At 37.3% G+C, this 22,881-nt stretch overlaps 1 protein-coding gene across 6 annotated transcripts in view; it reads left to right on the top strand.

The window, feature by feature from the left end:
• CSNK1A1 (casein kinase 1 alpha 1) overlaps positions 1–18,068 on the top strand; it is a 58,653-nt gene extending 40,585 nt beyond the window's left edge. For 2 of the 6 annotated variants that reach the window (XM_002744358.7, XM_008987668.5), the window contains 5 exons: positions 1,027–1,105; positions 3,117–3,191; positions 6,028–6,134; positions 7,295–7,407; positions 15,357–18,068. In XM_002744358.7, the coding sequence (XP_002744404.1) occupies positions 1,027–1,105; positions 3,117–3,191; positions 6,028–6,134; positions 7,295–7,407; positions 15,357–15,364 (382 nt within the window). In that variant the 3' untranslated portion in view covers positions 15,365–18,068. Of the gene's footprint in view, positions 1–1,026; positions 1,106–3,116; positions 3,192–6,027; positions 6,135–7,294; positions 11,754–12,919 lie in introns of those variants that run through there. The other 4 variants (XM_002744357.7, XM_002744356.7, XR_013531487.1 and 1 more) reach the window with 3 other exon arrangements.
• The last annotated feature ends 4,813 nt before the right edge of the window (positions 18,069–22,881 follow it).

Here is a 22,881-nt window from a genome sequence, read left to right as displayed (position 1 = left end):
CATATGAGTTCTAGAGTTTCAAGTTCATCTTTTCTACTCACTTTTCATTCATTAAAACAAACATAGAAGTAATTGGAAAAAACAATGGTATGCGTCCAGGTTTAAGAACCTCATACAAATGATTTCAAGCTTAAGATACCCATGAATATCTGAATATCCTAGGTTAAACTGTAATGTCATTTGTCCTATATGCCAAAGAATTACCTATCCTTAAACCTATCTATCTGTATATTTGTATGTATAGATATGTATGTGTGAATACATTGATATAGATGTTCAGATATTCCATTAGTTTTAAGTTGTAAACTCCTTTTCAGCACTTTTTTTTTTTTTTTTTTGAGATGGAGTTTTGCTCTTGTTGCCCAGGGTTGAGGGGTATGGCGAGACCTTGGCTCACCACAGCCTCCACCTCCCAGGTTCAAGCGATTCTCCTGCCTCAGTCTCCCGAGTAGCTGGGATTACAGACATTTGCTACCATGCCCGGCTAGTTTCATATTTTTTTTTAGTAGAGATGGGGTTTCTCCATGTTGGTCAGGCTGGTTTTGAATTTCTGACCTCTGGTGATCTACCCGCCTCAGCCTCCCAAAGTGCTGGGATTACAGGCGTGAGCCACTGAGCCCAGCCTCCTAAGTTATCTTGATGAGTTTCTGCAAAATTTAGAAATGTTGCCCTGCTTGATTCATTAAGCTCATTTCTCTAGAGAATTGTTTAGCTAAATCCTTTTTGTTCTTTTAAAATTAAATTGTTATCTTTAAGGTTTTTTTTGTGTGTGTGAAGAGTGAAAAAAAGAAATAAATAAAATTAAATTGTAAGACAGTTGTTTGTCTGATTTTGGATTCCATGAGAAAAGTTTTGTTTAGAGGTAACACATGAACTTTTAAAAATCACCTTAAATAGTAGCTTCTTGCATAAGACATCAAATAGTGTTCCCTCCACATTTGGGAACATGTCTTCTGGGTGCTTGGCTTTCTTATATGTTTTTTATAATAACAGTTCCAGTTCATAAAATCACGTTCTCTTTTCTAGTCGCCGAGATGACATGGAATCATTAGGATATGTTTTGATGTATTTTAATAGAACCAGCCTGCCGTGGCAAGGGCTAAAGGTAAATCACACATTATCAGATTTTTCTCTTTCTTTTTTAGAATAAAAGTATGTTGGAAAAGATAAATTTACGTTCCTTTTTAAATCTGAGATAATAAAGAATTAACCTTAATTTGCTTTATACCTTTTATTTGGGAAAATGAAACCAGATCATTTTAGTAAGAACTTAGTTCAGCTGAAGAACAATATCCTCTGAGAGAACAGTAAGCTGGTACCCACTGGTAGCTGTCTAGACGGAAGTGGGCATGGACTAAGAAAGGTGGAGGTATTCTCATTTTGATCTGTTACCATTATGTTGAAAATGTATGTTTTTAAGTACAGCAAAATCTGTTTCTCCAGCAATACTAGTCATTTATGCAATACGTATAGTAACATTTTGTTTCTATTAGCTAGGAGTTTCACCATTGCTTTTGTGAGTATGTGTTAATAATCACTGTGTTCTAATTTTTGGGTTGCTGGGATGGGAGAACGGTCTCACTCTGTTGTCCAGGCTGGAGTGCAGTGACACAGTTGTGGCTCACTGCAGCCTCAACCTCCTGGGCTCAAGCAGTCCTCCCACCTCAGCCTCCCAAGCAGCTGGGACTACCGGAACATGCCACCATGCCCAGCTAAGTTTTAAAAAATTTTTTGTAGAGATGGTGCTTCACTGTGTTGCCCAAACTGGTCTCCAACTCTTGGGCTCAAGTGATTCTCCCGCCTCAGCATCCCAAAGTACTGTGATAACAGATAGGAGCTACTGCTGCTGGTGTGTCCTAAATTTAATGGCTATTTTGATATATTGCCAATTCTTTAAAGGAAGACTTGTATTTATTGAGTGGTTGTGAGCTGGTTGTATAGTGCCTGGTCCTTGGCTAGGTAGCTTTATCCAATAAGAGTATTTTTAGTTTAGAAAAAAATTGTGACTTATACAATTAACTCCATGTATTAATGTCCCTAAACGATGAACAAATTATTTATATTAATCTGATGCCTTTGCCCTTTTTGTTGAACATGGATTAAGAACATGCTTTTCAGGCTGAGCATATTGGCTCATGCCTGTAATCTTCAACACTTTGGGAGGCCCAGGTGGGCGGATCACTTGAGTCCAGGAGTTCAAGATCAGCTTGGTCGATATGGCAAGACTCACCTCTACTTTAAAAAAAAAAAAAAAAAAAAAAACTCGGCAGGATGCAGTGTCACATGCCTGTAGTCCCAGCTACTCAGGAGGCTGAGCCAGGAGGATTGCTTTGAACCCAGGAGTTAGAGGCTACAGCAAGCTATAATTAAGCCACTGCACTGCAGCTTGGGCAACAGAGGGACATCTTGTCTCAAAAAGAGAAAGAAAATGCTTTTCAGCTGGGTATGACAATGTACACCTGTAGTCCCAACTACTTGAGAGGCTGAGTCAGGAGGATTGCTTGAGGCCAGGAGTTGGAGGCCCCAGGAAATTACTGGGGAGCCTATGAATGGCTACTGCACTCCAGCCTGGGCAACATAGTGAGACCTCACCTTAAATAAAAAAGTGTGTGAGTGTGTGTGTGTGTATATATATAGAGAGTGAGAGTGAGAGAGCGCGCTTTTCAATTATGGTTCCAGCCATTTTTACTTAAATCTGAGATACTCATATGAATATACGATATTCATATATTCCTATTAGATTCACCCTTTCCCTGTAGCTAAAATTATGTTGTTTCTTTATTTTTTTTTTAAGAGGCAGTGGTTGAGGCTACTGGACGGTTGGTTGCCGGCCAGTGACCGGTCCCGAGGCTGGCCAGGTGACTCTGCCACTGCTACTGTGTCAGTGGCCTCAGCCCTGCCCCCTAAAATTATGTTCTTAAAGAAGAAACTTAATCAGAAGTTAACAGTTTGGGAAAAGCTTTTTTTAAGATATATTGTACTTTGATTTTTTAAATTCTGGGTTAAAATTTCTCTTGAGTCTCACAGGTATATGTTTACATGTCTTGTGCATTAAACTACTAAGGTTCTTCCCAGTAGCACTGAGTATATCTTTTTGATTTGATTCTTTTCCACAGGCTGCAACAAAGAAACAAAAATATGAAAAGATTAGTGAAAAGAAGATGTCCACTCCTGTTGAAGTTTTATGTAAGGTAAATATGCATGATGAATATTTTGAAAAACATAAATGAAGCCAGGCACAATGAAGCCTGTAATCCCAGCACTTTGGGAGGCCAAGGCAGTAGGGTCATTTCAGCCCAGGAATTCAGACCAGCCTGGGCAACATAAGGAGACCCCTTTTCTACCTTAATAGATAAATTTCCTGTCTGGGCACAGTGGCTCATGCCTGCAATCCCATCACGTCAGGAGGTGAGGCGGGCAGATTGCTTGAGCCCAGAAGTTCGAGGCTAGCCTGGGTGACATGGTGAAATCCCTTATACACCAAAAATCCAAAAGTTAGCTGGGTGTAGTGATGCACGTCTGTGGTCCCAGCTACTCAGGAGGCTGAGGCAGAGGATCACTTGAGCCCAGGAGGTGCCAATTGGAGTGGTGCGGTCTCGGCTTTCTTGCAATGATCTGAAATTGCGCTGCTGCACTCCAGCCTGGGTGACAGAGTAAGACTCTGTCTCATATGAGTGAATAAATGAATGAATGATCCAAGAAGAAAAAGGAAAATTTTATTGGCTAGTCCTGGAACTTGTAACATCCAGTTAGGTAGCTATTCACCATTTTAAATTTACCATAGGGTCTTTTTAAATAAGTGTTTTTGCTGGGTACACGGGCTTACACCTGTAGTCCAGTTTGATAGACTGAGGTGGGTGGATCGCTTGAGCCCCAGGAATTTGAGAGCAGTCTAAACAAGACGGTAAAACCCAATCACTACAAAAAATACAAAAATTAGCCCGATATGGTAACGCATGCCTATAATCCCAGCTTGTTGGGGATGCTGGGACAGGAGGATAGCTTGAGCCCAGGAGGTCGAGGCTGCAAGATTGCACCACTGCAATCCAACTTGGGTGACAGAGTAAAGACCCTGTCTCAACAAATGTTTAAGTAGATTAAGTGTTTTATGTTTCTGGTTTGTTAGGGCTCTCTAATCTGTTGAAAATTGGGGAAAATACACAGGAAAGGTAAACATTTCAATACAACCTCATTAATCTATAAGAAAAAGTAGGAAATAGTCTCCTTACCCTAAACTAGTGCTGGAAAGGAAAGGTATCAATGATTAGTACATTAAGGAACAGGGAAACATACAGACAGATTGGAGCAATCCAAAATAGCAATTGTCCAGCAATACAGAAATACAGAAGACAGTTTGAATCACACTCATTTTTTCCTGAAATTTTCAATTTCATAGAAAGGCAATTGAGTTTAAGAATAGAGAGGGATGGCCAGATACAATGGCTCCCAGCACTTTGGGAGGCCGAGGCCGGTGGAACACGAGGTAGAAAGATTGAGAACATCCTGGATAACATGATGAAACCCCATCTCTACTAAAAATACAAAAAATTAGCCAAGCATGGAGGTGCGCACCTGTAGTCCCAGCTACTTGGGAGGCTGAGGCAGTAGAATTGCTTGAACCCAGGAGATGGAGGTGGTGGTGAGCCGAGATCACACCACTGCACTCCAGCCTGGCAACAGAGCGAGGCTCCATCTTAAAAAAAAAAAGAAAGAAAGAAAGAAAGATATTTGTGTTATGATGAATAACCATGATCTCTTCCATAAAAAGAAGGTATTTCAGATAAGAAAAGAATTGTATACCTGAAATTAAGTACAAAGCAGTATACAAAAAAATAGTTGAGGGAAGAAATCAGTGAGAGTTAAAATAGTAATTTTAAAGTTGTGAGATTCTTTTCAGTTTCATTGTCATGCTGTTTCCCATTAACACAGACCATAAATGTATGTAAATGTTAAGAGTTTTAGATGTATAATATGTATTATTGCACACCTTTTAACATACGCATGTTTCAAGTGGTCACCCAATTTATATCAGGGCAATCAATAAAAAACGTTGCAGGTATTTCCGTTTTATCCTGCCTAACTCCAGGAAGTGAGAAATTATTCAAAATCATAAGGTTGTAGGAAGAGACTGCCTCCTTTAACTTCATCAGTCTCCACATTGGCATTTACTCTAGGAGAGGAGATAGAAAGGTTTGTGCTGTTTTCATATTTTGTATTTCCACATTGCTGATTGGGGAAATCCTTTTGGTGACTAATATCTAGAGCCTTAAAAATGTTTATACATTGTTGAGAATCTTTCCTAAGAAACTAAATTGAAAAAGTCTATGCCTACAGATATATTTAGCAGTATTATTAATAACAGAGAAAAATTAGAATACATCTAAATGTTCAAGTATAAGGAACAAGTTAATGATGTATATATTAGGTAGAATATCATGCAACCAACCATTCAGAAGCTCTGAAGGCCGGGCATGGTAGCTCATGCCTATAATCCCAGCACTGTGGGAGACTGAGGATGCCAAAGCGGGCAGATCGCTTGAGCTTGGGAATTTGAGACCATCCTTGGCAACATGACAAAACCCTGTCTCTACCAAAAAATATTAAAAATTAGCTGGGCATGGTGGCTTGTGCCTGTAGTCCCAGCTACTCAGGAAACTGAGATTAGAGGATCGGTTGAAGCCTGGGAGGTGGAGGTTGGAGTGAGCTGAGATTATACCAGTGCAAGTAGGCTATGTAAGTTATTTAAGAGCATAGTACTGTGTAGGAAGAGAAGAGCACTGTATGGGAAAAGCATATGTATTTTTTTCTACCAATATTGTACATAATAGGGTGGGTAGGGTCATGAAATTTTTAATTTATGAGGAGACCAAGTCATTATTTTAGCTCTCATAGCTTCCTATGAAGTGGTAAAATATGCCACCCAAAAACATCTTTTTGCTTGTACTTAAATGTGTTTTTTTGTTTGTTTGTTTGTTTTGTATCTTGCAATGTTTGTTTTTAACTTTGTTTTAACCCTTGAACCTATAGGGGTTTCCTGCAGAATTTGCCATGTACTTAAACTATTGTCGTGGGCTACGCTTTGAGGAAGCCCCAGATTACATGTATCTGAGGCAGCTATTCCGCATTCTTTTCAGGTCAGTTTTTAAGGTATTTTTAAGATTTTAAACTGTGAGGGAAATTGGTTAAATCTACCTAACATTCATTTTGATAAATACTAAAGTGAAGCAGATCTAACAAATGTGAATAAAAGGTTTAAGAAACAGATTTATTTGGGACCAATTTGGCATTTTTCTATTTGTAGTGTAAATATTATTCAAATGATTTTAGTTTGGAGTGGATAGAGAGTTGAATCAGACTCAAAGTAGAATGCGACTTTTCTAGAATAGTTATAATTCACATTAGATATAAGTGACTGTTAGCGCCCTGTGGAACTCTCCAACTTTGGTACAGTATCAAATAGAAAAGCAATTAAAATAATCGCATAGTCATGGAATCTGATCAAGTGGTGACAGTCCTAAACTAGGGTAGTGTTCCTTAGGCATAACCCAGAATTGGTCTTGAACAAGGTAGTGGTGCTGGGCGGTAGGGGATAGGGGGTTGGCACAGAATACATTACATGTGGCTCAAACTCTTAGTTGAAAGAGAATAAGAATTGAGGTAATCCAGCCAGGCACAGTGGCTCACACCTGTAAACATCCAGCACTTTGGGAGGCTGAGGCTGGCAGATCACTTGAGGCCAGGCTTTTGAGACCAGCCTGGCCAACATGATGAAACCCCATCTCTACTAAAAATACAAAAATTAGCTGGGTATGTTGACAGGCGCCTGTAATTCCAGCTATTTGGGAGGTTGAGGCAGGAGAACTGCTTGAACCTGGGAGGCTGCAGTGAGCCAAGATCACACCACTGCACTCCAGCCTGGGTGACAAGAGTAAAACTTTGTCTCAAAAGAAAAAAAAAAAAAAAAAAAGGCAGGTAACCCTTTAACCCTGGGAAAGTGTCTTCCCAAGGTACCAGTCAGATATTCCTAAACTTCCAGTTGAATATTTATTCTTACTTGTTTTTAGGAAGTACCTCCTCTTATAAGTATTCCCCTAGATAATTGATAGTTTGACTCGGTGTTTCAGTTTTCATGCTGCCTTTTTCATCTATAATAAGAGAAGTATTTTAGAAGCTGCCACACTTGAGGAAATACTCGTTGTGTCAAGAAGTGCCCTCACTGTCTTAAAACATTAGTAAGTTATATAACTGGACTCTATTATTGAAGGATTAACATAAAATATTTTACGTTTTCCAGGACCCTGAACCATCAATATGACTACACATTTGATTGGACAATGTTAAAGCAGAAAGCAGCACAGCAGGCAGCCTCTTCCAGTGGGCAGGGTCAGCAGGCCCAAACCCCCACAGGCAAGCAAACTGACAAAACCAAGAGTAACATGAAAGGTTAGTAGCCAAGAACCAAGTGACGTTACAGGGAAAAAATTGAATACAAAATTGGGTAATTCATTCATTTCTAACAGTGTTAGATCAAGGAGGTGGTTTTAAAATACAAAAAAAATTTGGCTCTGTGTTAAAAAAAAAAAAAAAAAAAGACGTCCTTGGAAAATTTGACTACTAACTTTAAACCCAAATGTCCTTGTTCATATATATGTATATGTATTTGTATATACATATATGTGTGTATATTATATCATTTCTCTTGGGATTTTGGGTCATTTTTTAACAACTGCATCTTTTTTACTCATTCATTAACCCCCTTTCCAAAAATTTGGTGTTGGGAATATAATATAATATAATCAATCAATCCAAAATCCTAGACCTAACACTTGTTGATTTCTAATAATGAATTTGGTTAGCCATATTTTGACTTTATTTCAGACTAACAATGTTAAGATTTTTTATTTTGCATGTTAATGCTTTAGCATTTAAAACGGAAAATTGTGAACATGATCTAATATCAAGAGGTGAGTCTGGCATTACCCCTGAAGTTACAGAGCATTTCATTTACTCTCCTAAATGCTCACATAACTGCAAAACTCAGCACATCTTTTCTAGTCACTAAAATAATTCTCTTATTTGCAGTTTAACTACATATGATCTTAATTTCAAAATAATTTCTTTGCTTTTTGCTTTATTTTTTAAAATGTTGCAAATATCAGGCTCTCTGGTTTAATGTGCAGTTGAAATCTACAGTCAGGCCTTGCAAATTGGAGATGACTGGGGCAAATGCCATTGAAACTGCTGGTCTATTTCCTTTCTACTTTTCTCTGGCACTCTTACTGCCTGTAAGAAGTAGAACTGTTAGGGCACACTGTTGCCATACAGTTTGACTCCCATTTTCATGTTTTATTTTTCTTTTCCCGTTTCTGGGGCTTACTTCCTGATACCTGCCTACTTTCTGGAAGTAGTGGGCAAGTAAGATTTGGCTTTTGGTTTGTAATTTTTAAATTTCTAAATGACTGCTCTAGTCTGAACTTGGCCTTTATAGATTAATATTTGCTTCACATTTTTAGTGTTGTATTTAAACTATTTTATAATTTAAAAGTAGATTCTAATCTGAAGATACTTTTCAAGAAATATTATTAACGGATGTCATCCTCATCCCAGGAGCTCATCTGTTAGGAATGAAGTTGAAATGCTTTTCTTACATGTTTCTGTATTTGGGAAGGATTCAAAGTTGATGGTTTATTGTCATTGGGATTTTCAGATGGTGACATTTAAACTCAGAATAGCAAACACTAATGTTCGCACAGTGCTCTGCCTCTGCATCTCAGTTGGTCCTTAATTGCCCCTTTTGAGTGTTTTAATCATTGTATAACTAATCATAGTGCCAAGAAGTTCATAATGTGTTGTGTAGCTAGTGTCACTGAAAAATAGTCCTACCATTTAAGTAAGAGTCTCTAACCCAAGGACTTGCTACACCTGACACCTATAGTGTATTTGCTTTTTCTCACAAAATGAGACCAATTCTGCCTAAAGCTAGCTGGGATAATAGGATCATCACAAGTTGCAGTTTCTGTAACTATAATTAGATTGAAATCTCATCTGACCTAGAACATTTTACTTCAGGCATTCAGCAAACTTCAGAAAGAATTAACTTTTTTTGAGTTAGTTCCTTAGTTAGTTTACTGTGTGTCTCTTTTTCAATAAACGAGCAGAATTTTTGTCCTGCCTTATCCAGGTTGTAAAGATGAGAAGTAGGATCCACTCAGTTGGGATGTTTCCTTGGGAGGGTGGGGAACTGTAATTTAACTTGTTTAATCCTTGTTTTGTATTGTAGCTGTTTTTCATAAAAGCAACTTAAAATCTTATACAAATTTTATAGCACCATTAGACACAATGGTCATACAAATTATCATGGACTTGAAAAATTAGACTTTTCATAAAACACATCATATGTCATTGACTGCTCTTCATAGATACACTTCCAAGCATCTGTATTGCTACCAAAAAGTGCCACTTCACCTAACACAGACTTCTTTTTGCTCTTTGACATCTTGAAAACACCCATTTGTTTTTTAATACAAAACTTAGTGCTCAAGACAAATCTTATATGAAACCCTCATAAGCCATGAAAATACGGATGGTCTGGGGTCTTAGGCATGAAATAAGCATTAGGAACATACTCTCCTAATTTCTACCCCCACCCTAGCAGGTTATTCTTTATAAAATCTTCTAGGAGTTTTGGAATTAGAAAGCAGTTGCCCTGGGTTATTCTGCTTCCAGTCTCTAAGTAACAAGGGCATTTGAAAGCATCGTCTCTTCAGGTCCACTGTAGTGGTTTTTTATTTAAGAAATAACTCAATTGGGCATGGTGGCTTATGCCTGTGATCTCAGAACTTTGGGAGGCCGAGGCCAGCAGATCACTTGAGGCCAGGTGTGGTGGCGTACACCTGTGGTCCTAGCTACTTGGGAGACTGAGGCATGAGAATTGCTTGAACCTGGGAGGCAGAGGTTACAGTGAGCCAAGATTGAGCTACTGTACTCCAGCCTGGGTGATTGAGTGATACTGTCTCAAAAAAAAAAAGAACTCATACAGCTCAATGATTCATTGATCCCAATAAATCCTTTTAATAATGATGAAAACATCCTACTAGGTTTTTCTAGTTAAAAAACTTTAAGACAGGCGCAGTGGCTTGTGCCTGTAATCCCAACACATTTGGGAGGCCGAGGTGGGAGGATGTAGGAGGATTGCTTGACTCCAGAAGTCTATACTTGCCTGGGCCACATAGTAAGACCCTGTCTGGCCCCTCCAACACTCCCCCCCAAAAAAGCTAGGCGTGGTGGTACGCACCTGGGATCCGAGCTACTTTGGGAAACTGAGATTAGAGTATCACCTGAGCCCTGGAGGTTGAGGCTGCAGTGAGCTGTAATCATGCCACTGCACTACAGCCTGGGCAAGAGGTGAGAGACCCTGTGTCATAAAAAAGAATTTTTGAAAGGTGCTTTTTAAATGCATTTTATCTCTTGACAGAGTTAAATTTTCAGAGGCTTTAGTATTATTGAATTGTCATGAGTGTACTTTAAGCAAGTAAATCTCTAATGTAGGAAAATCCCTCAAATGGTAACATTTACTAATGTTTTATATGGTTATTTTTGAAAAATATATCTAATATTTCTCTAGTAAAAATGGTGTTGTTTTAGTAACTTAATAGGAATGTTTAAAGTCTGGCTTATGTAGCTAATGTGGACCTATTAAATAATAGACAGACTTTTGTCTTTGTTATGTTCTTTAGGGCTTTTCAAATACTCCATTCCAAAGCCCATCAAAAGATCAAGAAACAAGGCCTTTCCCTTTATGCCAATTATTATTTGTACTGGTTTTTAAGGTTCAATTACCACAAGATTATAATTAATGTTTTTATTCATGTTCAGAAGAAAAATACATACGTTTCACACCAACACACTTCAAAATCCATTTCTCTCCCTTTGACTATATGTGATTATCAAAAAAGTATTTTTCAAGACATTAAAAATAAGTAAAGGAAAAGGAAATATTTTTAGACCATTCAAAATCCCATGAAGTTCAGTGTTTCTTTAGTTGAGGGCAGAGGTGGGGAGAATTTCAGAAGGTAGTGAGCCCAAAGGGTGGATTCTTACCTTTGGGTTCTCTAACCCATCTGTTTACTACCCTAACCATAGTTACCAAGTAGAGTTTTATCGTTAATATAGATAGCTATCAAAGTGTTGACATTCAAAGGAGATTACAAATAGTTATTTTTCTATCAAATTGACCATGTCCACAGTCTTCCTTGAACTACCTTCCAGTTTTCCTGGGCTGCATCTACCATTTATGTCTAGTTTAACTTTTTCTGACGTTGCCAATTGCTGCTAGGAATGTGCTGGTCATTCAGCAGCACAACCAGATCACAGGGGAAGATCTTGAAATACCTGGACCAACTGATCAGTCTGAATACACTGCCCTGAATACACTCAATCCAAAGAAGTACCAGGGAACTACATCTTGCTGAAGCCTTGAATTTTTGTCAGATTTTTTTTACTGTGGATAGTAAAGCTGGAAAGAAAAGATCTAAATAACCCAGCTGGAAATGCAGATGAAAGTGCAAGAGTTGGTTTGTGGTCATCTGGAGTCCACTTCTCCAAGGCTGCTGGACCTTCAAATTTTGCAGCTTGTTAGATCTTCTGGATGATAGCACAACTGTTAGAAGACCTAGAAGAATACAGTGTTGCTGGGACTCGGTGGTGTTTAATGCAGACCATTTACCAGCTGGGGAAAGAATTAATTAAAACAGGTATTTTAAAACTCTGTAACATCAGAAATGTGTAGCAGAATGAATTCTGTTATAAGGAAGACAGAAGAATTCAGTCTGTTTTTTAATGCTGTTTAGGAATGATGTATACTTCCTATACTTAAAAATTGTCATTTATCTCATTTGTAGTATTAAACACTTCCTTTAGTTTTTGTACAGAAAGAAGAATAATAGGGTTTTTTTTTTTTTTTTAATTTTTCTTTAACTTTAGATACTGTCAATTTGATTTAAAATTCTCCAAGCTTAATTATGTGCAACTAAAAGAACCACACAAGTGGCTAGGCACCGTGGCTCACTCCTATAATCCCAGCATTTTCAAGGCGAGATGGGAAGATCACTTGAGCCCAGGAGTGTGAGAACCACGTGGGCAACATAGGGAGACCTCATCTCTATTTTAAATAATTAAAACACACATACAAAAAAAAAACATGTTATAGGAAAAGTTAGTATAAATGACATAGCATAATGAATATTATATCCAAAGTATCTTTTAAAAAGTTGTCTTGTAAAAATATGAAGGGATCCTAATTTCAGAAGCCCCATCACAAACTTACAAGCCTTAGTACTACATAAATATTCCTTTGAACTAGTTTCTGGTTCTAATTTAAAAATCAGAAACATCTGAAGTTAATTTACAAATAAGAACAGATACACACTGTATGGGGAGGCTGAGAGGGTAGGCTCTGTTGAGCCCAGGAGTTATAAGTCTAGCCTATCAAAAACAAGGCATACCTTTTATTTATTTTTTTTAAATACAAGGTCTCACTGTGTTGCCCTGGTTTATTTACATATATGAATATATATATATATATATGTTATACCCAGGATATATATATATATACCCGGGAATTCCTGGCTTTAGGCTGTCTTCCTTCTTCAGCCTCCCAAAGTGTTAGGATTACAAATATGAGCCACCTCTCTGGGCCAGAACATACATTTTAGATTTCAGACTGGGGGGTGAGCAGGGATAAATCATATAGTTATCGTATAGTTAGTTATATAACTATATCATATAGTTAATCATATAGTTATATAAAAATTTTTTTTTCTTTTTGCAAATTTAAAAAGTAATTTAGCTGTTAACTTCTTAATCATCCAGCTTTGTTTTAACTACCCCCCCTCCTTTTTTTTTTTTATTTTTATTTTAGGAACAAAGGGATTCATTCCTCATTTTAACTCATATTACAGTGAAGATGGGTTCTTGAACTTTTGGAAGCCTGGATAAGCCACCTAATCTGCAAGATAAAAAAACAAAAACTAATGCATATTGGAGAAAATAATGCTTAGTACTTGAAGACTGAATGTTGAATACCTATTGAATATTCCTATTGACTTTTTTTCTTTTTTCCTAAACATACTTCAGAAACATCTTAGGACAGTTAACCAGAGAAATGTTGAACCCTGGGTGGAATATCATACCATTGACCCAGCTGAAGAGTTGAAGCTGGATTTGACTGCTCTATTCTACCAGAATATTGTTAGACAAGCCTTTTACCAGTTTCTAAACAATTGTCATCATTTATTGACTCAGCAGTTCCTCAGACAACAGGCTAAAAGATGTACAGATATATTTCAATTTGAATTTCCCTGTTATTAAAGGCATAAGAGTTTCTTAGTATTTTGACTGTCAGTATAACATGTTTCCATTTTAGTTTGTTAGTGATGGTGGTTCTCCCTTTGAAAGCCATTTGGTATATTCACCATAACAATTAGTTTTAATACAATACATAAGAAAACTATGATAAAACCCAGCAATTTTAGTAGTTGTGAAAACATGTTTTTTAAATTGTGTTTAAGAATAATTGCAGGACTTAAAACCAAATTCTGATGGGGGAAGGGCCATTTCTGTTTAATCCTTAGATTGTTAACCTGCATAGCTTATCCTGTATTGTAATTTTTTTTCTTAAGTCCCAAACAAGAAGCTTGAAACTTATCCTGTATTTTAAAATTGAAATTGGTTAACAGCGTGTAGTCAGATTTCTTTTTTTTAATTAAGGGTTTGGTTTGACAGCCTTTAAAAGAAAGCTTTGCCTCGCTAATACTTCTTAATAACATGCATCACATAATATTCCCTGTGGTGAAATATATTGTCAAAGTTTTGTTATCCTTCATTTTTGGCATTTGCTTCTTATGGACTTAGTACCCAGGCAACAAAGATCTATTATGCACCTACTCTGTTATATGTTTACTATTCTTTCCCCCAAACAGGCATATATGCATAATAAGAAATAAACATGAGAATTATTTTATTTCTCCCACTAAGCCCGTGGGAGATGGCCCAACAAATGTTTAAAAAGTAAAAGAGGCCAGGCACAGTGACTCACGCCTATAACCCCAGCACTTTGGGAGGCCATGGTGGGTGGATCATGAGGTCAGGAGTTTGAGACCAGCCTGGCCAACACAGTGAAACCCCGTCTCTACTAAAAATACAAAAATTAGCCCGGAGTGTTAGCACGCACCTGTAGTCCCAACTACTCAGGAGGCTGAGGCAGGAGAATCGCTTGAACCCGGGACACGAGATTGTAGTGAGCTGAGATTGTGCCACTGCACTCCACCCTGGATTACAGAGTGAGACTCTTATCTCAAAGGAAAAAAAGGGGGAAAAAAAAAAGTAAAAGAAAAGGAGCAGTTTGTGATTGAGGAAAACTTGACCTAGTTTAAAGAAGTAAGGAGAGATTGGAGTGGGCCAGAGGGAGCTATAGTTTCTAGCTCATGTGTAAGGAGGTGGACAGAGGGGCATTGGTGCCTCAGAGTGGGTATCTGGTGAAATGGAAAAAGGTGCTTAACAGATTCTTAGGCTATTGCTGAAAATTTTCTCTCTTTGCCTTTAGATGTAGATAAACTGCAGTTATGACCTGAAGCTTCTTGTATTCAAACTTGGCCTAAGGCTTATGTAGAGGCCCTAGGGTCTACTTGTGGTGGAGGAGGGAAGTATGTGCAGAATATGTAGGCTTGAGAAGAAAATAAAGCTAGAAAAGCATCATTTGCTTATCACAAAACCATCTTTCTAATGCAGCTGGTAAAGAAGTTTCAAAGGTCAATCTAAGGTTTCTCTACAGAAATTACTTGCTTCTCTGATCTTCGATTAGTAAAATAATTTAGATAATCCTTGAATGAATTAATTATTGAACTTAACATTTTAATTTGTGTCCAAATAATGTGCAGAAAAGTTTTTGCTCATGGTAGGATTAAAATTGTGTTCTTTAAAGTGAAGCAATCTGTTTTTTGTTGATTTGATAAATATTTGAGTGCATAATATGTTCTAGGTACTAAAAATACAGAAGTGAATAGCAACATGCTCATTTGAATTACTGATAATTATTTTAGTATGCTGGGAGGCTTTGAATTCATTGTACCACTCCTTCCTAGAGTCATTCAAAACAGAAAAACTAGTTTTAAGTATAGATTTCATGTTTTTCTGTTTTAAAAGGTTGAGCTAATGCTTTTCACAAGAGAGAAAATAACATGAGCCACTATAAAGTAATTATTGGCTCAGTTCCACCCAATTTCCATATTTTGGGTATAATTTAAAATTTTTAACTTGGAATTTTAACATTTTTTTTTTTGTTTTGATTTTTTTACCAGGTTTCTAAGCATGAACTGAGGAACAGAAGAAGCAGAGCAGATGATCGGAGCAGCATTTGTTTCTCCCCAAATCTAGAAATTTTAGTTGATATGTACACTAGCCAGTGGTTGTGGACAACCATTTACTTGGTGTAAAGAACTTAATTTCAGTATAAACTGACTCTGGGCAGCATTGGTGATGCTGTATCCTGAGTTGTAGCCGCTGTAATTGTGAATATTAACTGAGATAGTGAAACATGGTGTCCGGTTTTCTATTGCATTTTTTCAAGTGGAAAAGTTAACTAAATGGTTGACACACAAATTGGTGGAGAAATTGTGCATATGCCAATTTTTTGTTAAAACCTTTTGTTTTGAACTATACTGCTTTGAGATCTCATTTCAGAAGAACGGCATGAACAGTCTTCAGCCACAGTTGTGATGGTTGTAAATGCTCACAATTGTGCATTCTTAGGGTTTTTCCATCCCTGGGGTTTGCAAGTTGTTCACTTAAAACATTCTTAAAATGGTTGGCTTCTTGTCTGCAAGCCAGCTGATATGGTAGCAACCAAAGATTCCAGTGTTTGAGCATATGAAAGACTCTGCCTGCTTAATTGTGCTAGAAATAACAGCATCTAAAGTGAAGACTTAAGAAAAACTTAGTGACTACTAGATTATCCTTAGGACTCTGCATTAACTCTATAATGTTCTTGGTATTAAAAAAAAAACAAAGCATATTTGTCACAGAAATTTAGTTAACATCCTACAACTGAACATGTATGTATGTTGCTTAGATAAATGTAATCACTGTAAACATCTATATGATCTGGGATTTTGTTTTTATTTTGAAATGGGAGCTTTTTTGTTTACAAGTTCATTAAAAACTAAAAACTGTTTCTGTAAGGAAATGAGATTTTTTTTTTAAACAACAAAAATGCCTTGCTGACTCACTATAAAATAAAAATCTCCCCGATTTTTTGATAGACTACTTTAAGCCATTTGTTACATGGTATTCCTTTGCAAGTCAATTTAGGTTTCATGTTAACTTTTCCTTTAAAAAAAAAAAATCTAATTATTTTGTCTGAAGGGGAAAGGCATTCTTTCATTTTTTTTTTTTTTTATGACTTGCAGGCACAATATCTAGTACTGCAACTGCCAGAACTTGGTATTGTAGCTGCTGCCCGCTAGACTGATTTTGAATAAAGATGAAAGCATTAAAGGGTTTTCCTATAAAACATTTTTCTTTAAAATACTTGTGAAATGGCTATAAGCAATTGACTTTCATCCTTGGAGAGCATCACACTGTGTGAGGTTCAGTGATCGTTGACCCTCCCCAGCCCCTCCTGCTTCTTTATCTGTCTTTATCTTTGTGCGTGCGCTTCCTCTCAATTTTCTTTGCACGCTCATTTCTTTTTCTCTGACCCAAGAGAAAGGAAAACTTACCGATGATAATTTTAAAGTAGTGTAATTTATTCATTTATAGCATGTCAGGATAAATTAAAAGAACATTTGTCTGGAAATGCTGCCAGGAGCCTATTGTGTAAATGTAGGTATTTTGTAAAATAACATTGAAATTGTAAATTGACACGTGTTTGGTCAGATTGTGTCAAGTTTGTTCTGTTTTCTTTTTTCTTTTTTTTATTTGAAAACACTTTAGCAATAATTAATTCCATGATTATCACATTCTGCCATTAAGGGAGATAGTACCGTAATACTGAAGAAATCTTATTAAGTCTGAACTTTTGGGGTAGGCAGCTTTTTTGTTTCTTTTCTATCCACCCTTGTTGGTTGAGGTATTTGTTTCTTGACTAATAAACCCTTTGATACTTTTAGCCAGAAATTGGTCTCATAAAGCTATTTTTGAGTATAGTTTGTGTAAAATAAAACTGTTTAGCTTTGGTAATAACTTTTCCAAGCTGAACTCCCTCTAGCAAGATATTTTTCAGTGCTTTTATTTACTATGCACTTAGACTATGCACTTTTTCTGAAATATTTTTGTAACACTTTTTTGTATTTTTGCCATTTGAAAAGGTTGTGGTGTAGTTGGTCTGTAATTAAGTTGCAGATTTAAAACTGCTGTTAGCTTTGTAAATCAAAATATAGGTGTTTTTTGTCCTGGTATATCATCATTCCATCTGCAGCTGGAGCTGGAATCCCATTGATCTTCTAGCTACCATTCATTTTCTTCACAGTTCACAAAAGAAGAATGTGAAATTCAGTGAATGCTGTTACTAATCCTGTCGCGAGATGAATCTCATTTCACCAAAATTAAATTATGTTTTTCCGCTAAAATGATGATACAAGTTGAAGACACATCACTCTGAAATTGGAAGACCTCACCACTTAAGGCTCCACAGTGGCTTACTCAGCTGAACTCTAGGTTACTACTCTTTACTTTGTTCACCCATTGGGGGGTGCAGTTTTTTTAAAATGTCGGGAGATGGCCATTCTAACTACTGTTGAATGTCTGTTTTGGGAAGGTATAACAAGAAATAAAAAAGAATATATATGAAGGGAGAGACTGGTTATCTCCTCCCATATGGTTGTGCTTATGCTCTTATGGCTTACAAATGGATATTTTGAGGTTTGTTTTCACAATGATTTCCTATCAACAAATGATTTTATTACGATTTTTCCTGTTTCTACTAGTCGTTGCAGTACTCATAAATGTTTTAAGCCGAGCATACTGTAATAATCATAAGTTTAATTTCACTATAATAAAAATATCAAACAAAAGGATTTTAGAACCCAAGACAATGAGCTAGTTTTCCCTAAAGTTTGCTGAACTATTAAGGAATATGTTTTTATTACTTGACTGGAATGAGCCATGGACATTTTTAGCTCAGCTGAAAAATCCAGCAGCATTTAATGCAGGTAAATTCCTGGGTTCTTTCGCAACTAGTCTGGAACAGTTTTGCTTTGACTCAAACTGGTATAAAGCATTATTTTAGATCTCTTTGCCAGTTTTTAAGCAATTATAACCATGTAATCAAGATGTGAAGACATCTATATGAAGCATAGTAAAGTGTTGTAAGCAGATAAATATATGTGTCCCAGGTACGCTGCTCTGTTTGAAGTGAGACTTTGTGAGACTATACTTTTAAATGCATTACCATTGCCTCCATTTAGGGGGAATGTTTGTCCTCAAAACTTCCACTTCTATTGTAACATTCTTAATGACAGTCTTCCTTTTTAGCAGTGTATGTTTGAAACAGCTAGAGATTTCAATGGACCGAGTGTAAATTGATCTAAGCAGGCCATGTAGTTTGTGTTGACTCATCAAACAGTATATTGTTCAAGCGAAATAATTTGTTTTCTGAAATGACTTGTTAGACCAGTTTTGAGGACATCCTCAAAAGTAGACTAATAATGGCTCCTGAGATGGAGAAATATGAGATGAACCTGGAACATTCTATAGTGCCAAACAGGAAATCCGGAAAAAAATGGTGGATGGCCAGGTGCCGTGGCTCACGCTTGTAATTCCAGCACTTTGGAAGGTCAAGGTGGGCAGGATTACAATACCAGCCTGGCCAATATGGTAAACCCCATCACTACTAAAAATACAAAAATTAGCTGGGCTCAGGGTGCTGAGGCAGAAGAATCGCTTCAACCTGGGAGGCGGGGGTTGCAGTGAACCGAGATTGTGCCATTGTACTCCAGCCTGGGTGTTGCAGTGAGACTGCATCTCAAAAAAGAGGGGGAAAATGGAATACCTGTCAAAAGGACACAAGCCACTTAAAGGGTTTATACTTGCTAAATCTGTGTCAATTATCAAAATAAACTGGTAGCAACATTACAAGTACTAAGATTCCATGATTTCATATTGACTTTGAAATGAAGAGAAGGGAAAGCTCTAACGAAGTAGAATGTCAGCTAATTTAAGGTGAAAGGATTTATGTGTTAGAAAAAAAATCATTTTGCAAACTATAGTTTTCAGAATCCTTAATGTATGTCATGTCTTTTATTCCTCATAACAGTAATAAGGAACAGTTATTGTGACTCCCTTAAGGGTTAAAGAACTGTTTCAGAAAGGTGGGACTGCCCAAAGCAAGGCATCTTGGTAATTGGTAGGCTTTGTAGAGCCAGGACCTAAACCTGATTTTCTTTGCTTTCATGCAGGTAAGCCGTGGGGCTCCTCTTGTTATATCATCCTTTTAAAACCAGAGATTGATAAAATAGCCATGATTTACTGAGTGTCATGCACTGTTCTAAGTCCTTTGCATGTATTTGCCTAATCCTCAGTATCCTGTGAAGTACATCCTGTCTCCATTTTACATATGAGGATACCAAAGCACAGAGTTGCAGGGGAGATAGTTATATCCATTCATTTATTTATTGAGACAGGGTCTTGCTATCAATTGGTTGAGGGGAGACAGTTATATCCATTTATTTATTGGGACAGGGTCTTGGTATCCCTTTATTGGTTGATTGATTGATTGAGACAGGGTCTTGCACTGTTGCCCAGGCTGGAGTGCAGTGGCATAATCACGACTCATGCAGCCTTGACCTCCCAGGTTCAAGCAGTCCACCCACCTCAGCCTATCAAAGTGCTAGGATTACAGGCCTGAGCCACCAAGCGTGGCCAGATTCTTAACAAAGACCTTAACTTTACCCTTTCAAAGTAGTTTACAGTGTCTTAACTACCTTACATCAAAGTATACATCAAATAGGATGGCAGCCTAAAAAGGTTTAACATCTAGAATGACTGGGAGGTTGGGCAAGTAAACTTTCTTAAATTGCAGCTGTTTTCACCTTAGACATGTTGCATAATCTTTTCAGTATCAAAATTAAATTGACCAGAAGTGAAGTCTGCTGAATTCAGATATAAAAATTTTGGAGTTAGAAAATTGTGCTTGGCGGAGTGCTGTGGCTGACGCCTATAATCCCTGCACTTTGGGAGGCCAAGGTGGGCGGATCACTTGAGATCAGGCATTCGGGAACAGCCTGGTCAATATGGTAAAACCCTGTTTCTACTAAAAATGTAAAAATTAGTTGAGTGTGGTAGTGCACGCCTGTAGTCCCAGCTACTCGGGAGGCCGAGGCAGGAGAATCACTTGAACCCAGGAGGCAGAGGCTGCAGTGAGCCGATAACAAGCCACTGCACTCCCACCTGGGCAACAGAGCAAGACTTCATCTGAAAATTGTGTACTTATAATTGCCTCCCTTACCCCTCATGCTTGGGCAGGGCAAAGCCCGTCTGTAATAAGCAAATGGATAGTTTCTGCATCTGTCCTCAACTTTACACAAACTGAAATATTGTTATTCTTGGAGCATTTTTGAACTAAGATCCAGGCACTTTAAAAGACAAAAGCAATGAGTAGCTTCCCTGTATCCACACCCAGTAAGTTAAAAAGCAATCATACCAAGTCTTAAGTAAAATGTCTAGGGTAACTTGATTACTTCTTTGTGGCATTTTTAAATTTACTGTGACATGTATCTGATTAGAAAATATAGATAATTGTTTAGGGTGTTAGAGAAAATAGGAGTGACAAAACAAGATATGTCACTGGGATAACAGTGAGTTAAGAGTATCTTTGAAGTACTTAGACATATGTTAATCTCAGTGTATTACAGAGTATTTTTAAATTAACATGAAAATCTGGGAAATTTTAATAGTAATTTTTCAGTCTAGTGAATTTTTCATTACATCCACCAGATGGAAACTGATTCTGCCATATGCAAAAGGCTGCTATGTGATAGTGTTGGGATTGGGGTGGTGGGGGATGTGAACAGGCAGAATGGAGTAAGGGCCTTTAGTGAAAGTATGAGGGAATGACTTTAAGAGGCAGGACAGTACTTTGTGTATGATTTGAAAGTAATTGTGGGCCGGGCATGATTGGTCATGCCTGTAATCCCAACACTTTGGGAGGCTGATGCAGGCGGGCCGCAAGGTCAGTAGTTTGAGACCAGCCTGACCAACATGGTGAAACCCTGTCTTTACTAAAAACACAAACATTAGCCAGTCATGGTGGCATGCACCTGTAATCCCAGCTATTCAGGAGGCTGAGGCAGGAGAATCTCTTGAACTTGGGAGGCAGAAATTGCAGTGAGCAGAGATCACACCAGTGAACTCCAGCCTGAGCGACAGAGCAAGACTCCATCTTTAGAAAAACAGTAATTGTATATGTTCTACATGCTGTGCTGGATCTTGGTCCTTTGGCCTTCAAACAGCAAAATTTGCCATTCCTTAGGTAGGAGTCTTTAAACTCCCTTCACCCCTCATCTATATCTATTCACTGAAATATAGACACACTCTACAAAATGTAGGTCCAGGAGAGAAAGAGGCAAATTATCAGGACTTTAATTTACCCACTGACATGGTTGGTCATTTTGTGGCTCATTATTGGAATCCGTATTTAGAAGCAAATGCTAGGGCTCATTTTAGTTTCTTAGAGATCAGTTAACAAATATGAAGGCCAAAAAGATGTGTAGGTGTGGTCAAGCTCCCCAAACAAGACTAGAACCCAGACCAAATAGTACTATTCACATTTAAAGGTAATATATATTTTATATTACCTTTAAATGTGAATTTAGGGGCACATTTAAGCCAAGGAAGTTTTTTAATGCATTTATCAGCCAACCTTTACCTAGGTATCAATACTTCACGTATGTGGTGATGATAGCAAAAAGAATATGTCAGCCAGTTTTATTGCTTCAGGTCTTATTAAAAATTGACTTTTTTCTAAAAATCACCTTAGAACTTGACTAAAATTATTAGTATTTGGACTTAAGATACATTATTCATATCTACAAGAGTGGAATGCATTAATTAGGTTTGCAGTCTGCTACATAAAAGCAAACTTGACCAAGTTATTTTTGCTTGTAGTTGCGAATTATTTTTTCACTTTTAGAGCATTTCCATGCCCCTAGGTTTATATAGATTGTTCTAATATACCAGTGTATTCACGTACAGGGTGTTCTTTCTCATAGTTTTGTAGTACTTTTATAGCCTGTCATTTGTGGAGCAGAATGTCTTAGGTAAAAAATGTAGCCTTTTCTCAACATTACCATATTAAGTCTGCAATGCTGCTATTTCAGAGAAGCAAAATAGTTTGAATAACTTGGAAACAATTTGTGTGGATTTCAGGCAGCCTGCCATTGGTTCTGTATGCCAATGGACAGGCACAAAGCTTGGTGATAAAGTGCTGCATTAGATATTTAGGATCAGAAGAAAGGGTGGAGGTGGATATTTTTAGAAACTGCTTTTAACAGTTGCTAAGTAAATATTTTCCATTAATTGCAAAACTGGTTTGCACTGTGCTAATGTATGTAACTCCATTAAAAGCATAATGTTTTAGCCTACATTTAGACAGTGAAATTGATAAAATAGCTTCTAGTGCTTTTTGTGCCACCAAACAAAGGGAAACTAAATACTCGAGACAATTTTTCAAATCATTGACCATCCTGCACCCTGCAAAATTGGGAAGCATACTTTATTGAGTTTAATATAATGGCATGCATGATTTTTTCTTTAGCTTATGACAAAATGCAGTACCTACACAAACAATAGGGACTGAGTTTTTAAATGCCAGACATTGTGCTAGTCCCT

The sequence above is a fragment of the Callithrix jacchus genome, chromosome 2 (genome assembly GCF_049354715.1).
Source record: "Callithrix jacchus isolate 240 chromosome 2, calJac240_pri, whole genome shotgun sequence".
In the NCBI taxonomy this organism is placed as follows: domain Eukaryota; kingdom Metazoa; phylum Chordata; class Mammalia; order Primates; family Cebidae; genus Callithrix; species Callithrix jacchus.
Note: the sequence above shows the minus strand (reverse complement) of the source record. Positions and strands in the feature narration are given on the sequence as shown.